This window comes from Haliotis cracherodii, unplaced genomic scaffold (genome assembly GCF_022045235.1).
Source record: "Haliotis cracherodii isolate W230 unplaced genomic scaffold, xgHalCrac1.p SCAF_4, whole genome shotgun sequence".
Lineage (NCBI taxonomy): Eukaryota > Metazoa > Mollusca > Gastropoda > Lepetellida > Haliotidae > Haliotis > Haliotis cracherodii.
This window is the reverse complement of record NW_027266297.1, coordinates 12,101,638-12,120,098: the sequence shown is the minus strand read 5'-3', so window position 1 is coordinate 12,120,098 and position 18,461 is coordinate 12,101,638. Positions and strand designations below refer to the sequence as shown.

Below are 18,461 nucleotides of genomic sequence, written 5' to 3'. Positions count from 1 at the left end.
GTTAATAAATATCTAGTGAAAACAGAAAAGCAATGCACCTGCTGGTTATCAAAACTATTTGTTTGATATCGGTAAAAAGCATTGGTAAATTCAAAATTTCATAATACATATGCAATGAAATTATAAGAATTGTGTTGGAGAAGGCACAATAATATATGTAGTGTTGTTAATAAATATCTAGTGGAAACAGAAAAGCAATGCGCCTGCTGGTAATCAAAACTATGTGTTTGATATCGGTAAAAAACATTTGTAAACTGAACATTTCGAAATACATATACAGTAAAATAATAAGAATTGTGTTCAGTGAAGGCACAATAATATATGTATTGTTGTTAATATATATCTAGTGAAAACAGTAAAGCAATGCACCTGCTGGTTATCAAAACTATTTGTTTGATATCGGTAAAAAGCATTTAATATACATCCAGTGAAACAATAAGAATTGTGTTCAGTGAAGGCACAATAATATATGTATTGTTGTTAATATATATCTAGTGAAAACAGAAAAGCAATGCGCCTGCTGGTTATCAAAACTGTTTGTTTGATATCGGTAAAAAACATTTGTAAACTGAAAATTTCGAAATACATATACAGTAAAATAATATTTAAAAAAATGCATTTGTAAACTGAAAATTTCGTATTATATATAACAGTGAAATAATAAGAATTGTGTTTAGTGAAGGCACAATAATATATGTAGTGTTGTTAATAAATATCTAATGAAAACAGAAAAGCAATGCACCTGCTGGTTATCAAAACTATTTGTTTGATATCGGTAAAAAGCATTTAATAAACATCCAGTGAAATCATAATAATTGTGTTCATTGAAGGCACAATAAGATATGTAGTATGGTTAATATATATCTAGTGAAAACAGAAAAGCAATGCACCTGCTGGTAATCAAAACTATGTGTTTGATATCGGTAAAAAACATTTGTAAACTGAACATTTCGAAATACATATACAGTAAAATAATAAGAATTGTGTTCAGTGAAGGCACAATAATATATGTATTGTTGTTAATATATATCTAGTGAAAACAGTAAAGCAATGCACCTGCTGGTTATCAAAACTATTTGTTTGATATCGGTAAAAAGCATTTAATATACATCCAGTGAAACAATAAGAATTGTGTTCAGTGAAGGCACAATAATATATGTATTGTTGTTAATATATATCTAGTGAAAACAGAAAAGCAATGCACCTGCTGGTTATCAAAACTTTTTGTTTGATATCGGTAAAAAGCATTTGTTAACTGAAAATTTCGTAATATATGTACAGTGAAATTATAAGAATTGTGTTTAGAGAAGGCACAATAATATATGTAGTGTTGTTAATAAATGTCCAGTGAAAACAGAAAAGCAATGCACCTGCTGGTTATCAAAGCTATTTGTTTGATATCGGTAAAATACATTGGTAATTTCAAAATTTCATAATATATATGCAATGAAATTATAAGAATTGTGTTTAGAGAAGGCACAATAATATATGTAGTGTTGTTAATATATATCTAGTGAAAACAGAAAAGCAATGCGCCTGCTGGTTATCAAAACTGTTTGTTTGATATCGGTAAAAAACATTTGTAAACTGAAAATTTCGAAATACATATACAGTAAAATAATATTTAAAAAAATGCATTTGTAAACTGAAAATTTCGTATTATATATAACAGTGAAATAATAAGAATTGTGTTTAGTGAAGGCACAATAATATATGTAGTGTTGTTAATAAATATCTAATGAAAACAGAAAAGCAATGCACCTGCTGGTTATCAAAACTATTTGTTTGATATCGGTAAAAAGCATTTAATAAACATCCAGTGAAATCATAATAATTGTGTTCATTGAAGGCACAATAAGATATGTAGTATGGTTAATATATATCTAGTGAAAACAGAAAAGCAATGCACCTGCTGGTAATCAAAACTATGTGTTTGATATCGGTAAAAAACATTTGTAAACTGAACATTTCGAAATACATATACAGTAAAATAATAAGAATTGTGTTCAGTGAAAGCACAATAATATATGTATTGTTGTTAATATATATCTAGTGAAAACAGTAAAGCAATGCACCTGCTGGTTATCAAAACTATTTGTTTGATATCGGTAAAAAGCATTTAATATACATCCAGTGAAACAATAAGAATTGTGTTCAGTGAAGGCACAATAATATATGTATTGTTGTTAATATATATCTAGTGAAATCAGAAAAGCAATGCACCTGCTGGTTATCAAAACTTTTTGTTTGATATCGGTAAAAAGCATTTGTTAACTGAAAATTTCGTAATATATGTACAGTGAAATTATAAGAATTGTGTTTAGAGAAGGCACAATAATATATGTAGTGTTGTTAATAAATGTCCAGTGAAAACAGAAAAGCAATGCACCTGCTGGTTATCAAAGCTATTTGTTTGATATCGGTAAAATACATTGGTAATTTCAAAATTTCATAATATATATGCAATGAAATTATAAGAATTGTGTTTAGAGAAGGCACAATAATATATCTAGTGTTGTTAATAAATATCTAGTGGAAACAGAAAAGCAATGCGCCTGCTGGTTATCAAAACTGTTTGTTTGATATCGGTAAAAAACTTTTGTAAACTGAAAATTTCGAAATACATATACAGTAAAATAATATTTAAAAAAATGCATTTGTAAACTGAAAATTTCGTATTATATATAACAGTGAAATAATAAGAATTGTGTTTAGTGAAGGCACAATAATATATGTAGTGTTGTTAATAAATATCTAATGAAAACAGAAAAGCAATGCACCTGCTGGTTATCAAAACTATTTGTTTGATATCGGTAAAAAGCATCTAATAAACATCCAGTGAAATTATAATAATTGTGTTCATTGAAGGCACAATAAGATATGTAGTATGGTTAATATATATCTAGTGAAAACAGAAAAGCAATGCACCTGCTGGTTATCAAAACTATTTGTTTGATATCGGTAAAAAGCATTTGTAAAATGAAAATTTCGGAATATAGATCCTGTAAAACAATAATAATTGTGTTCAATTAAGGCACAATAATATATGTATCTTAGTTATGGAGTTTGGAAAGGATAATATGCATCAAATATAATAATATGTAACATAATGATCAAAAAGGTAATATGCTCAGTGAAGCTAAGTGAAATAGTTTGATACATAACCGTACAAAGAATATAAGTATTGAATCATTTTGCACGTCTAATCATGAACAAAAGTATTGAATCATTTTCTGTATAATGTATCATCGTTAAAAGTATTGAATGATTATTGTCTAATCATGGACCAAATAAGTTGAAGATTAATCGTGGACACTAGTGTGAACAGGAGCATTTGTTTATAATCATGGACAGAATTATGATAAGTTACTTGAAGTAAATACATGAACGTATATTCTATGCTTGGTAGCTATAGGTGGAAGACCTGAAATATCCTCACAGGCAGAGGTAACTGCGACCATGTTCTCAGTGGTCCTGTTTTTGTTTTGGGGAAGCATTGAACTCAAAATACCCCTATCGTTTACATTGAAGATTTAAAATTTTCTGTCATTTAAGAGGCGAAAAGTGAACCCCAGACGCTTTCTGAGAATCCATGAATAATTACAATTTAGACAATGTAAACTTTCAAATTCTATTTCTGTTTAGCAATATAAGAGTTCTGGATGCAAGTTAGGGTGAACACTCTGGCTATTTTCACCCTCAGTTACAGTTGTACAACAGTTGGAAATAAATATCATTGGAGCTATAACTTGTTTTACATTCAAACCGTATTAAGTTCATGAAACCCAAGATGACAAATTCTACTTTTACTTGGCTCTATCGGACTTATGGTGAAAAGTCTGGTTATTTTCATCATCCATTAAAGGTGTTCAGCAGTTCGAAAAGGAAAGATGATTTGAGCTGTAACTTTCTATTTTTCATTGATACTCAGTCAAACCGTATCAAGTTAATAAAACTGAAGATGGTGAAATCTACTTCTGCTTAATATTATTGGAGCTCTAAATACACGTAAGAGTGCAATGTCTGGTTATTTTCACCCTCAGTTAAAGGTGTGAAGCAGTTGGAAACAAATATGATAATTATTGAAGATGTAACTTTCGTTTTTACAGTCAAACCGTTCCTATAACTCAAGATCTCAAATCCTACTTCTCTAATTCTGCATAGCAATGTCGGAGTTCTGAAATGGGTGAAATGTCTGGCTATTTGAATCCTCAATAAATGTGTATAACAGTTCGAAAGGTATAGGTAATATCTGCTGTAGCTTCCTTTTTTACACTGGTTCTCAAACCATACCAGGCTTGATTTTCAGTTGTTTATACAAGTATGCACACATTTCGAAACCTGATTAATCTGTGAAGTCATTTAGTCAATAACACAATAGTTATTATGCAGTTTCAGTAACTAATAGATTTAAATGCCCACGGCTTCATTTGCATCTGAGAACTCTAGTCGACAATAAATAACGCACAGGTAGCTGTTCCACAAAGCAATCTTAGCGTTATGACTGCCATAAGTCTATGTTCACGTATGGGAGTTTGCGGAAGCGGGACCTGAAGAAGTAAGTGTCAAGTTGTTTATGTCAATAATAATCACAAGCCGAAGTATCAAATTATTTAATGTTTAATCATGAACAGTAATAAATGTAATTATTTGTTATAACAAATCCCTTTTTATTATCATGAACAGAAGTGTTGAATTTTGTCGAATCATGAACAAAACTGCTGAATCATCGTATGTCTAATCACGAACAGAAGAACTAAATCAATTATGTCTAATCATGAACAGAACTTGCTGTTTAGTGATGAAGATACATTGTGTGATTGGTAGCTACAGGAGCAAGACCTGAAGTATCACGTTATACTCACAGGCAAAGGTAACTGTGACCATGTTCTATGTGGCCATGTTATGCTTTTTGGAAGCATTGCACTCAAATCACCCCTAATGTTTACATCGAATATCTAAAATGTACTGGCATTTAAGAGGCGAAATATGCACCCCAAAGGTTTTCTAGAGAATCTGTTTTAAGAATTAGATTGGAAGCAAGTTTATAATTTCAACTTCTACATCAGCTAAGCAATATTGGAGTTCTGAATACAGGTTATGGTGAAATGTTTTACTATTTTTATCTTCAACTGATGGACACAAAGATAATTGGAGCTGTACCTTTCTTTTTTACTTTCAAACCGCATCAAGGACATATAACTCAAACCGTCGAATGAACTTCTGCTTAATAATGGTATCCATAAAGATCCGGGGTAGAATAGGTCTTCAGCAACCCATGCTTGCTGTAAAAGGCGATTATGCTTGTCGTCAGAGGCGATCGGGTTGTCAGGCTGGCTGACTAGGTTGATGCATGTCATTGTATCCCAATTGCATAGATCGATGCTCATGATGTCAATCACTGGATTGTCTGGTCCAGACTCGATTATTTACAGACCGCCGTCATATAGCTGGAATATTGCTGAGTCCGGCGTTAAACAAACAAATAAAGCTTAGTATTTTCATCCTCAAAGGTGTTCAGCAGTTCGAAAAAGAAAGATAATTTGAGCTGTATCTTTCTTTTGAATTAATACTCATTCAAACCCTTGGTCCTAAAATGTTTTTTCGATGTACACATTTGGAAAACTAATTAATCTGTGAAGTCATTTAGTCTATTCGAAAAAGAAAGGTAATATGAGCTGTAACTTTCTATTTTTACACTGGTACTCTTCAAACCTGAGCAATTAGTAATAACTCAAGATTTCAATTCTACTCTGCTCAGCAATGTTGGAGTTCTGAACACAAGTTCTGGTGAAATGTCATCCTCAATTAAATGTGTACAGCAGTTCAAAAAAGAAAGATAATTTGAGCTCCAACTATATTTTCACATTGATACACATGTAAATCCCCAAAAGCTTGATCTTTAGCTGTTTATTCATGTTATTTGCTATGCATACATTTCAAAAACGTGAATAATCTGTGAAGTCATTGAGTCCAAACCACAATGATTATTATTAATTGTCAGTTCAAAAATAAGATAATTTGAGCTGTAACTTTCTTTTTTACATCTGACAGTCATTCAAACCTTATCGAGTTCAAACAACACAAACGCCGCGATATAACTGGAATATTGTTAAAAGCGGCGTTAATACCCAACTCACACACTCAAACAACACAAGATGTCAAATTCTACTTCTCAGCAACATTGGATTTCTGAATACAAGTTCTGGTTAAAAGTCTGGCTATTTCATCCCCAATTAAACGTGTGCAACAAATCGGAACATTTTTTTTATGAAGTTTCAGTCGTTAATGACTTTAAATACTCAGTTTTTCATCCTCAATTAAATGTGTACAGCAGTTCGAAAAAGAGAGATAATTTGAGATGTAACATTCTTTTTACATTGGTACTCATTCAAACTGTAAAAGCTTAATCTTCAACTGTTTGTACAAGTTATCTGCTTGCACACATTTCGAAACTTGATTAATCTGTGAATCCTTTAAGTCCATAATAATTATCATGAATTTTCAGTAATGTTTCAATTTAAATTCTCAGAGTTTCTTTTCCTTCAGAGTACACTAGTTGATAATACCGAACAAGTCATTGTTCCACCAAGCAATCTTAGCATTATGACTGCCGCAAGTCAATGTTAAGTATGGGAGTTACGATTATCTTAGCGCTAAGATCGCTTTGCTGAGCTAGCCCAGAAGTAGTAAGTATCAAATTGTTTTGTCAATAATATTGACGAGCAGAGACATGAAATTATTTAATGTACAATCATGAATAGTAATAAATGTTATTATTTTTGTAATAAATCCTTTTGTAATAATCATGAACAGAAATGTTGAATTATGTTGTCTAATCGTGAACAGAATTGAATCAGTGTATGTCTAATCATGAGAAGTATTGAATTATTGTATGCCTCATCATGAACAGAAGTATTGAATTATTTTATGCCTAATCGTGAACAGAAGTATTGAATTATTTTATGTCTAATCATGAATAGAAAGTATTGAATTATTTTATGTCTAATCATGAACAGAAGTATTGAATTTTTTATGTCATGAAAAGAAAGTATTGAATCATGTGCTGTTTATTGATTCACAGATAAAATTATTTTATTATTATTGTCTAATCATGGACCAAGTCAGGATTAATTGTGGACACTAGTGTGAACAGTAGAAAGTGTTTATTTGCATGAACAGAATTGTAATCTTAAGTTACTTGATGTTTAATCATGAAGATATATGGCATTATTGGTAGCTACAGGAGCAAGACCTGAAGTATCACATTATACTCACAGGCAATGGTAACTGTGACCATGTTCTTAGTGGCCATGTTATAATTTTTGGAAGCATGGAACTCAAATCACCCCAATTGTTTACATCGAATATTTAAAATTTACTGGCATTTAAGAGGCGAAAGATGCACCCCAAAGGTTTTCTAAAAAATCCGTTTTAGGAATAAGAATGAAAGCAAGATTAAAATGTTCACTTCTACTTTTGCTTATCAATATTGGGATTTCTGACTACAAGGTTACGGTGAAATGTTATGCTATTTACATCTTCACTTGAGGTTGTACAACAGATGGAATCAAAGATACTCGGAGCTGCACCTTTCTTTTTAACTTTCAAACCGTATCTAGGACATATGACTCAAGCTGTCGCATTCTACTTCTGCTAAGTAATGTTACCCGTGAAGAGGCCACACTTGCCGTAAAAGGCGACTATGCTTGTCGTCAGAGGCGACTAACGGGATCGTGTGGTCAGGCTCGCTGACTTGATTGATGCATGTCATCGTGTCCCATTTGGGCAGATCTATGTTCATGATGTCAATCACTGGATTGTCTGGCCCAGACACGATTATTTATACATACCGTTATCATATAGCTGGAATATTGCTGAGTGCGGCGTAAACAACAAACAAATAAAGCTTAGTAGAGTTCTGAAAAAAGGTTTGAGGAAATTGTCTGGTTATTTTCATCCTCAATTTAAGGTGTACAGCAGTTAAAAAATGAAAGATAATATGAGCTGTAACTTTCTTTTTCTACGCTGATACTCATTAAAACTTTATCAATTTGAGATAAATCAAGATTTAGAATTCTACTCTGCTTAGCAATGTTGGAGTTCTGAATACAAGTTCTGGTAAAATGTCTGGCTTTTTTCATCCACAATTAAATGTGTACAGCAGTTCGAAAAATAAAAATAATTTGAGCTCTAACTTTCTTTTTACATTGGTACTCATTCAAACCCTATTAAGCTTGATCTGCAGCTGTTTTGCTGTGCACACGTTTGGACAACTACTTCATCTGTGAAGTCATGTAGTCAATAATACAATAATTATTATTAATTGTTTAGTTCGAAAAAGGATAATTTGAGCTGTAACTTTCTTTATTATATTTCATACTCATTCAAACCTTATTGCGTCCAAATAACTCAATATGTCAAATTTCTGGCCATTTTCATCCTCAATTGAAGGTGTTCGGAAATGAAAAACAATTTGAGCTGTTAATTTCTTTATTACATTGATACTCATTCAAACCGTATCAAATTCATACAACTCAATTTCTACTTCTCCTCAGCAATTTATTTAGTTCTGAATACATTAGGGTGTAATGTCTGGCTATTTATCTTCTCAATTTAAGGTGTAAAGCAGTTCGAAAAGGATAGATAATTTGAGCTGTAATTTTTACTTTACATTGATACTCATTCAAAGCCTATTAAGCTTGATATTCAGCTGTTTATACATTTTATTGCACACATTTTGAAAACTATTAATTATTAATCCATAACACAATTATTAATTGTCAGTTCGATGAAAAAGTGATTTGACCTGTAACTTTCTTTTTCACATTGATACTTATTCAAACCATATCAAGTTGAAATAACTCAAGATTTCGAATACTAGTTCTGTTAAGCAATGTTCTGTTCTGAATAATCTCTAATGGTTTAATGTCTGGCTATTTCATCCTCAATCAAAAGTGTGTTACAAATCGAAACAGATACTTGTTATCAATTTTCAGTAATTAATAACTTTTAATGCTCATGATTTCTTTTGCTTCTGAGTATATTCGTCGATAATAACTACCGAGCAGGTCATTGTTCCACAAAGCGATCTTAGCGTTATGACTGCCGTAAGTCTATGTTAAAGTATAGAAGTTACGATTGTCTTAGCGATAAGATCGCTTTGTGGAAGTGGGCACTGAATTGTTTGATGTCAATTCATAATTACAAGCCGATATATCGAATTACTTAATGTATAATCATGAACAGTAATATGTATTTATTTGATATAACAAATCCTTTTCATAATCATGAACACGAGTACTGATTTTATGTTTTACAATAGACCAACTTATTATTTTGTTAGATGTATTATCATAAACAGAGGCATTGAACTGTGTGATTTATAATCATGCAGTATATCGAAGTTATAGGTTAAATCATGTGCATCAGTATTAACTATGTCATGAACAGTTAAATACCTAATATAGAATCATGAACAAAACATTGAAGTAAGTTGATGTATAATCATGAACAGGGCCCCATTCCGCAAAGCGATCTTAGTCCTACGACTGTCGCAAGTCTATGTTAAAGTATGGGAGTTACGACAGTCGTAGCGTTTACGTTTAGATCGTTTTGTGGAGCTGGACCCAAACATTTTAAGTTGTATATTTCGAATCATGAACAAGTGTGTAAAATTAAAGCTGATGTATAATCATGGATAGCAATATTAATTAAATTATTTAAAGTATTATGAGCAGGGGTGTAATTGGATGCCAATCATTGACCATTTATTGAATTAGTTGATGCAAGGTCAACAACAACGTTATTTTACGAGTTAAAGTGTGAGTACTAAGAGCATGGACAGAAGCATTACTTTTTCCTCAAGGCAAAAGTAACTGTGATCAGTATCTCGGTTAATAATATATTTTTCAGATAACTCAAAACTCGTGCTGAGAATGGGCCCAAAAGGCCTTTAAACGATGAACATGAATTTCTACCAAACAGTGTTTGTGATCTTACATGTGTAGTAGATTTTCTAAATGATAAAATTTTGTCATTTTCATTCCTCAGTTTATTCCTCATAATGCTCAACAATTAGGAAGGGAAAGAAAACTGAGTTTGGAGCCAAATATTTATAACATCAAAACAGCATCTAGATTCCCTGATCTGCCTTGACAAGTATTTTCCTGTGTACACGTATAAAACTGAATAATCCAAACTTCATCTGGGCCACATTGTCACTGGGTTATCAACACAACTGATATGATCACAGGTACTTTTGCCACAGAGAGTATGTGATGGGGAAACCCATTGACAAGAATGATAAAATGTATTAAAATGATTATGAACAGAGGTGATAAAATTGATGTATAAACACGCACGGATGAATTTACACAAAGAAAAAACTATCAACAACTTCAGATACAGTGTCAGTGCCGCAGGGCTGGTACTCTAGGGTGATACATTGCAAGATAGTGCACCACATTAAGTACAATTAATACAAATCCTCTGTGAAAACACAAACCCTCTGCCATGTGATTAGAAGTGAACAAACCATATAAATAAAATCACATTAATTCTAAGCATGGTTATAAAAAATGTATCAAAGCAATCACGAAAACTATATTTTCTTGTACGAACAAATGATATAAAATCTCATGAAATAAAAGTGGTGTTCATGGATGGCACAATAATATTTCTAAGGTATATGTCAGGTATATGAAAACGGTAAACCACCCAATATATTTGATGAATATCTAAAGTGTGTGTTTGATGTTAATAAAATAGCATTTGTAAAGATACTTGAAAATGATTAAACATCAATAACATTGAAATGTATAATTGAAATGAAAATTTTAGTGAGATCACGGCGTGTCAGCTTAATGTGGGAGGAAAGCCCGAAGTGATGCACGTCTCAGACGTTTTCCACTTCGGTGAAACCCACGAGCAGGGGTATGGTGCTGACAAAATAGAAACATAATCGGTGCGAACCGGGATTCGAACCCACAATCATAGGTTTCTGGCGTGCCCAAGGGACGCAACTCTGCACAGCGAATCGCTAGTGAGATCTGAAGATACTACCAACATAAACATATCTAAACTAAAACGTATATTAAAGTATACTGTATGATCCAGAATAATGGAGAGATTCCTTATAATCTTTACATATGATCACAAAATAAAGGCTTTAATTGTATTTGTGCAATCATGAACAGAGATATTGAATCATTTTATAATCACGAACATTTAAGTTTCATGTAAAATCATCGTATAATCATGAACATTTAAGTTGCATGTAATCATGAACATAAGTATTACAGTGATGTAATCACGAGGAGAGCTTTTATTAATTAGTTTATCATTACTTGATGCATGATCATGAACAACTAACTTTTTTATACCTAAAATCATGAATAGATCTAACTTAGTTACTTCATGATAATGAACTAATACTGTATTTAACGTGTAATCATGGATAAAAGATCTAAATTAGCTACTTCATGATCATGAACAGGACCCCCGTTCCACAAAGCGATCTAATGCTACGACTGTGGTAACTTCCATACTTTAACATAGGCTTACGCCAGTCGTAGGTCTGAGGTCGCTTTGTGCAACTGGTCCTGAATGAACGTGAACAGGACCCCGTACCACAAACCGATCTAAACGTAGCCGCTACGACTGTCGTAACTTCTATACTTTAATATAGACTTACGACAGTCGTAGGACTAAGATCGCTTTCAGCAACTGGACCTTGAAGTATTGAATTATTTGTGTGATGTGTAATCATGAATTAATAGATGAAACTATTTGTGTATAATCATGAAAAGCCATGAAACCAACCTCCTCCATCCCAGCCTAAATCTACTGATGATTATGATTTGATTTTTGGAGATGATCAACACACCTGCACACCTCTGACCTCTACACTCAGTACTTTCCAAAATAATTGTTTTATGTAATATTTGCTTTTGAAATTATATAGCTTATCATTTTGGAGGAATAATATCCCGTCACATTTTATTAAATTGTGTTGCATGCCAGGTGATATAAATATGATTGTAAAAAAAAAATGTGTTCACCACGGATGTTTTTTGCATTTGTCATGAGTTTTCTTCACAAATACTGTCAGATCTTTACTATTTCACACACTATTTATATTATGAATTCTCATCATGGATAATTGTACACTTTTGATTTTGTGGAACGTAGTGATAATTTCTTGAAATTCTGTACCAACTAAATAATGTGCAAATATTTTTTCAGTAAGATTTTGGTATATTGTTAATTTGTGTAAAAGTAATATCTGGGTATATTATTAATGTGTGTAAAATTAAGATTTGGGTGTATTGTTAATTTGTGTAAAAGTAAGATTTGGGTATATTGTTAATTTGTGTGAAAGTAAGATTTGGGAATATTGTTAATTTGAGTAAAAGTAAGATCTGGGTATATTGTTAATATGTGTTTATTCGAAATATTTAGGTATGTATAGGAATTGTTAAATAAACGATAATTACAATGCAGTATATGGTCGTTATGTTGTGTATAAACACGTAAAGTAGGAGAGTTTGGTTAAAGGCAACTTAGATCATGTCTGTTATATATCACTGCGTGTCAGCTTGATGTGGGAGGAAAACTCGAAGGGACATAATAGCGGCAGATCAGGTATTAATACTCGAACCCACGATAATGTGTATCCTCCACGCAGCGGGTGAGTGAGTGAGTGAGTGAAAATTTAACGTCGCATCGGCTATATTTCAGCCATATTGCGACTCACGCGGGGGACCTTAGCTCTGCACAGGGAATTGCGGTGCCTCAGACGACTGGCCAACCCATGCTCCCAAGATGACCGTTCGCTTATGAGTGTGTGAGCTACCTATCAAGTAAACCCTGAATCCGTTACATTATTTTGTAGCAACTAGATTTTCATGAGTATACACGGAACAACACCCTGGGATAATGCTTTTATCCCCTTTCTACAACTCTACCCGCCATCTGGTCATTCTGGGCCATAGATCTACACACCCAGTAAGTTCATCAAAACAATATCTGTTGCAGCAAAGGCAATTCTGTTTAAATATAACGGTGCTTTTAACGTCAACATTCCAGAAATTCTATACTTCCAAATCTGTTTGTATTTTCTCTTGATAAATTCTGAAAATACCAGTCACCATAACCCGAAAAGCTCTCCCCACACACGGACAGTTCAACATCGCCAATAAAGTCTTGTAATCCAATCGCTGTACATTAAAAGAGCGAGTATTTCTGTTCCTTCACTTCTGTTATTCGTGGCCATTAGTATCATTCTGGGACAAGCCTTCTTCTTCAAGAATGCGAATGTAGATGTGTTCTGTACCGGAGAAACTACAACCATCAAAGTCATCCGCATCAACCCCTTGTTTCAATGAAAATCCGAGAACACATTATACATAGGGGTGTGTGGATCACGAAAACAGTGTCTGGGTGTTGTAGAAAACTGTCGCCTACATTGGAAGTCACTGTATCGCCTCAAGCAGTCTTTCCCACTGTACACTGTCAAAGGCTTGAAACGGCTTGATACAATTCAATGTGTCTGGAGTCTCGCATTCCTTGATCTTTATTGGGAGAACCTTGTTGCTCTGTTTCTGGTTCAACATCCTGGTGATGGCCGTCTGCATTTCATGATTACACCAGGCGTTGTCCAGGAAGTCGGGACTCAAGATCAGCAGGGCCTTGTAACTGTTCTCAAGCGCATACTCAAAGTTATGCAAATGAGATTTGCCAGGAATAGCATCACGGTCATCCACAAATCCCTTGAAACTAAACTCTTGCTCAAGTTTGAGCAGAAGTGAATACAGGACCCAAGGCCTGTCACCATCGCTGTAGATGATAACAAAGTCATACTTGAACCCGTCTTTATTTCTGGCCGTGGGCGACCTGGTCGACAGAACGAACTGTTGCGAGTCCTTCATGGCAGAACAGGTTTCCCTCATCCGCTGCGCATAATAGCTAGCGCTGGTGGCCTTTCCGAGTCTCAGACATATATCTGAACATATTTCTCCAACAGAAAATGCCTTCTCTGCTATTGCGATATTGATAGTCATATCAGTAAATGCAAGCGGTTCCTTTATAGCACAGGCCTCTAAAGCCAGCTTAAGTCTCTCTGGGTCGTATTTGTCGAAAGCAAATATTACCCAGAAGGTCATTTCAGAGAGGATGGAGTGAGACTGATCCCGGTCGCCGTTGTGAATGTACTCCTTGCACAGACTGTCCAGAAGCTGTTCCAGACAACCGGTCTTCTTGCTACCTTTGCTGTGAGACTCCACAGAGCGCTTGAAGGCCTCGATGGCGTACCTTAACTCTCCGAAATTTTTCAAGCAGAGTCCGTGGAAATAGTGGATATGTGGAAGTTGACGCCCGTCTAGGGTAAACAGAGCCTGCTGGAAACACTCCAGGGATTTCATGGTGTATTCATTGGCTGAAATACGCAACAATCGGTGTCATTCTATACTTATATTTAGTGCATAACACCATCATGGGTAACATGAGCATTCAGTCAGGTGAGGTGAAATGTGGTTTTACGTCGCGTCCAAAATTATTGCACTCATACAGCGACGGCATGCACGTTTTTATGTGTGGCTGCTTGTACTAGTCCAAACTTATGCTGATTTTATAGTGCTAGCCCATTGAGATATCTTGCCGCCGTTTAACATGAATACTCCACTCAGACACAGTATACTGTCTCCGAGCCGACCAGTCCTTGTTTTTGCCCCTTAATGCCGAGCGCCAGGCAGGGTGACAAGAAGTACCATCTTTTAACGTATTTTGGTATGACGCGGCTGGGGATCGAACAACCGACTTGCCGCTCTCCGGACGGGCGCTCTACCACTAGACCACGGAGGCGGTCGCATTCAGTCAGCTTTTGTTCTGTTATGATTGTTTTCTCCTTAATCAAGTCCAGTTTGCGCTGGACACATCAGTGGGGTACGATTACCTGCATTTAGTCGCCTCTTACTAGCTGCGCGCTAGGTTCCAAATTCAAGTTTATGCCGTCAAGTCAACAAGCCTCTACACTGAAAACACAGTTTTTCTTCTGCTTGCCGTAAAAGGCGACTATGCTTTTCGTAAGAGGCGACTAACAGGATCGGGTGGACAGGCTTGCTGACTTGGTTGACGCATGTCATCGTATCCCGATTGCGTGGGTTGATGCTCATGATGTCAATCACTGGATTGTCTGGTCCAGACCGATGCCATATAGCTTGAATATTGCTGAGTGCGGCGTTGAACAACAAACAGTGAGTGAGTGAGTTGGGTTGCACACCGCTTTTAACAGTATTCCAGTTATATCACGGCGTGTCAGCTTAATGTGGGAGGAAAGCCCGAAGGGATGCAGGACTTGGACGTTTACCACTTCGGTGAAACCAACGAGCACGGGTATGGTGCTGACAAACCTAGAAACATAATCGGGGCGAACCGGGATTCGAACCCACAATAGGTTTCTGGCGTGCCCGTTTTCTGTGCAACTCTGCACAGCGAATCGCGGCGCCTTAGACGACTGGGCCACCCATGCCCCTGAACAGTCTTTAAGTTATAACAGGGGGTGTCAGCTTAACGTGAGAGAAAGGCCCAAACTGATGCAGGGGTTATGTTCACTACCTTGGTGAAATACATGATCATGTGCATGGTGCTGACAAACCAGGACTCTTTATCAGGATAGGATTCGAGCCAACGGTCACGTTTTGGCACGTCGAAAGGACATACGGGAATTGCTGCGCTTTAGACGACTGGACCACCCGTACCCATAGTAAATAATTTGATAGATGAATAAAATAAAATATCGGTACGTACCCTGAGTTTCTTCAGTTTGTTTGTAGCTCATTGCAATTTCACAATACACCATAGCCAGTTCACATGTATAATATGGACACGGTGTGCATTTGATGATGAACAGGTAGTCCTCCACAGCTTTGAGAAGTAGGCCCCTGTCAGGCACAGAGCCGCCGTCTTCCCATGCCCGCTTGTCTGCGAGGTACTGCCTTCTGCGAATGTCTGCTCGCTCGAACCTTGCAAACCAGTTGACCGGAGATGGGTCAATGCTGATTGACTGCTCAAGAAGTTCCAATGAAGTATGCATGTCTCCATTCAGATACAAACTCATTGATCTTGTATACATGTTTATGACCTTGGTGCTACTGGGTGCCAAGGCCACAGCTCGTTTGAAGCATTCCAGATGATCTTCAAGCTCCCAAGAAAGATTGGTGTATTTTGCTTGTAGCGTGGATTTCAAATTCCACTGACTGTTATCAATGTTTCTGAACTTCTTTGACAAAAAATATCCGAGATGAACCAACGCATGACCTTCCAATAACGCATATTCCTTTTTCCCACGAACGGTTTCGTAGAGACTACAAGTGAGGTCCACGGCCTCTTGGTAATATTCTTTAATTGTTTGAGACGTTTGCTCAATACGATCCCAATTTCGACAAATATTTCTGAGATTTGTTATCATGAGAATCTTCCAGCCACCAAACTCCCTTTCAAAAGGCAGATCCTCAACTAAGGACAGTGCTCTGGAATAGAGTTCATTTGATCTGAAAAACCCGTCGGTGTCGGCAAAGGTGGCGGCACACGTTCCACGTACTGCAAAAGCCTGTTCTGCCAAGCACCGAGCCAGACGCCTAGCCATATCTTCCTCCGTGCCGCCCACATCATTGGCCTTTCTCAGATAGTCATCGAATTGCCGACCGCTTGGACTTTTTAAAGAGAGGTGTACGTGATGCAAATTTGCCCGCGCGTTAATATTCCCAGGATCTTCGTCTAAAACTCGTTGAAAATAGCCTGAAGCCTCCAGAAACTCACCTTGGTGAAATTTGAATGCCCCGAGTGTATTTAATGCTGCCAATTTCAAATTCTTAAACTCAGTTTCCTTTAATATGCCTTCAACGATGTTTGTCCGGTATTTAAGGTACTTTTCCTGAGCCCCAATCTTCAGCGTCAGGTTCAGAGTGCCTGGCTGTGTGTCAGGAATCATATCCAAGATGTCAGAAATATGCCTATAAGCTTTTGTCACGATTTATCGCTGTCATCTCCTATATGATTAACACGACTGATTCGGATGTTGTTGGCACACTGAACGTGAAAGACCTGACAACAATCATATAGTGAGATATATAGGTCGCACCAACGCATGTGTATAATATAGCTAGATTGTGAAACCAGCTCATCGCATGTCGCAACGGGTGTGCAATTACATCTCCAAATACTTGCCCTCGTCCTATAGGGACACATTGTTTGTGTGTGTCCTGGGCTGCGCTTACTGATGCAAGGTGAGACATGTGACACTGGCTATTTACGTCGTCATGCTCAGACATCCGGAAATGGTGTTCCTGGCTGATGAAACTGCGTAACAACTATCTCCTCATCTAAACATCTTTGAATTTGCGTCTACCCTTCAATATGTCCTTGTGTCAACCATGCTATCTCCCTTCCTACCTACACACCCAACTAGCATACCCACCCAGCTGCCTCTCCATCCACCCACCAAACATTTTTAATCTTTCAATCTAACCACCCTTCTATCTCTCTACCTGACCACCCTTCTATCTCTCTACCTGACCACCCTTCTATCTCTCTACCTGACCATCCTTCTATCTCTCTACCTGACCACCCTTCTATCTCTCTACCTGACCACCCTTCTATCTCCCTACCTGACCACCCTTCTATCTCTCTGCCTGACCACCCTTCTATCTCTCTACCTGACCACCCTTCTATCTCTCTACCTGACCACCCTTCTATCTCTCTACCTGACCACCCTTCCATCTCTCTACCTGACCACCCTTCTATCTCCCTACCTGACCACCCTTCTACCTCTCTACCTGACCACCCTTCTATCTCCCTACCTGACCACCCTTCTATCTCCCTGCCTGACCACCCTTCTATCTCTCTACCTGACCACCCTTCTATCTCTCTACCTGATCACCCTTCTATCTCTCTACCTGACCATCCTTCTATCTCCCTACCTGACCACCCTTCTATATCTCTGCCTGACCACCCTTCTATCTCTCTACCTGACCACCCTTCTATCTCCCTACCTGACCACCCTTCTATCTCTCTACCTGACCACCCTTCCATCTCTCTACCTGACCACCCTTCCATCTCCCTACCTGACCACCCTTCTATCTCCCTGCCTGACCACCCTTCTATCTCTCTACCTGACCACCCTTCTATCTCTCTGCCTGACCACCCTTCTATCTCCCTACCTGACCACCCTTCTATCTCTCTACCTGACCACCCTTCTATCTCCCTACCTGACCACCCTTCTATCTCCCTGCCTGACCACCCTTCTATCTCTCTACCTGACCACCCTTCTATCTCTCTACCTGACCATCCTTCTATCTCTCTACCTGACCACCCTTCTATCTACCTACCTGACCACCCTTCCAACTCTCTACCTGACCACCCTTCTATCTCCCTACCTGACCACCCTTCTATCTCTCTGCCTG

The 18,461-nt window shown here is 36.7% G+C and overlaps 1 protein-coding gene across 1 annotated transcript; it reads right to left on the bottom strand.

The window, feature by feature from the left end:
• Window positions 1-13,475: 13,475 nt before the first annotated feature.
• Window positions 13,476-16,990, bottom strand: LOC139479281 (tetratricopeptide repeat protein 22-like). Its single transcript, XM_071262145.1, has 2 exons — window positions 15,808-16,990; window positions 13,476-14,437 (listed from the first exon to the last, which is right to left on the bottom strand). The coding sequence occupies exons 1-2, from the start codon at window positions 16,988-16,990 to the stop codon at window positions 13,476-13,478; spliced, it is 2,145 nt and encodes a 714-aa protein (XP_071118246.1).
• Between the last annotated feature and the right edge of the window lie 1,471 nt (window positions 16,991-18,461).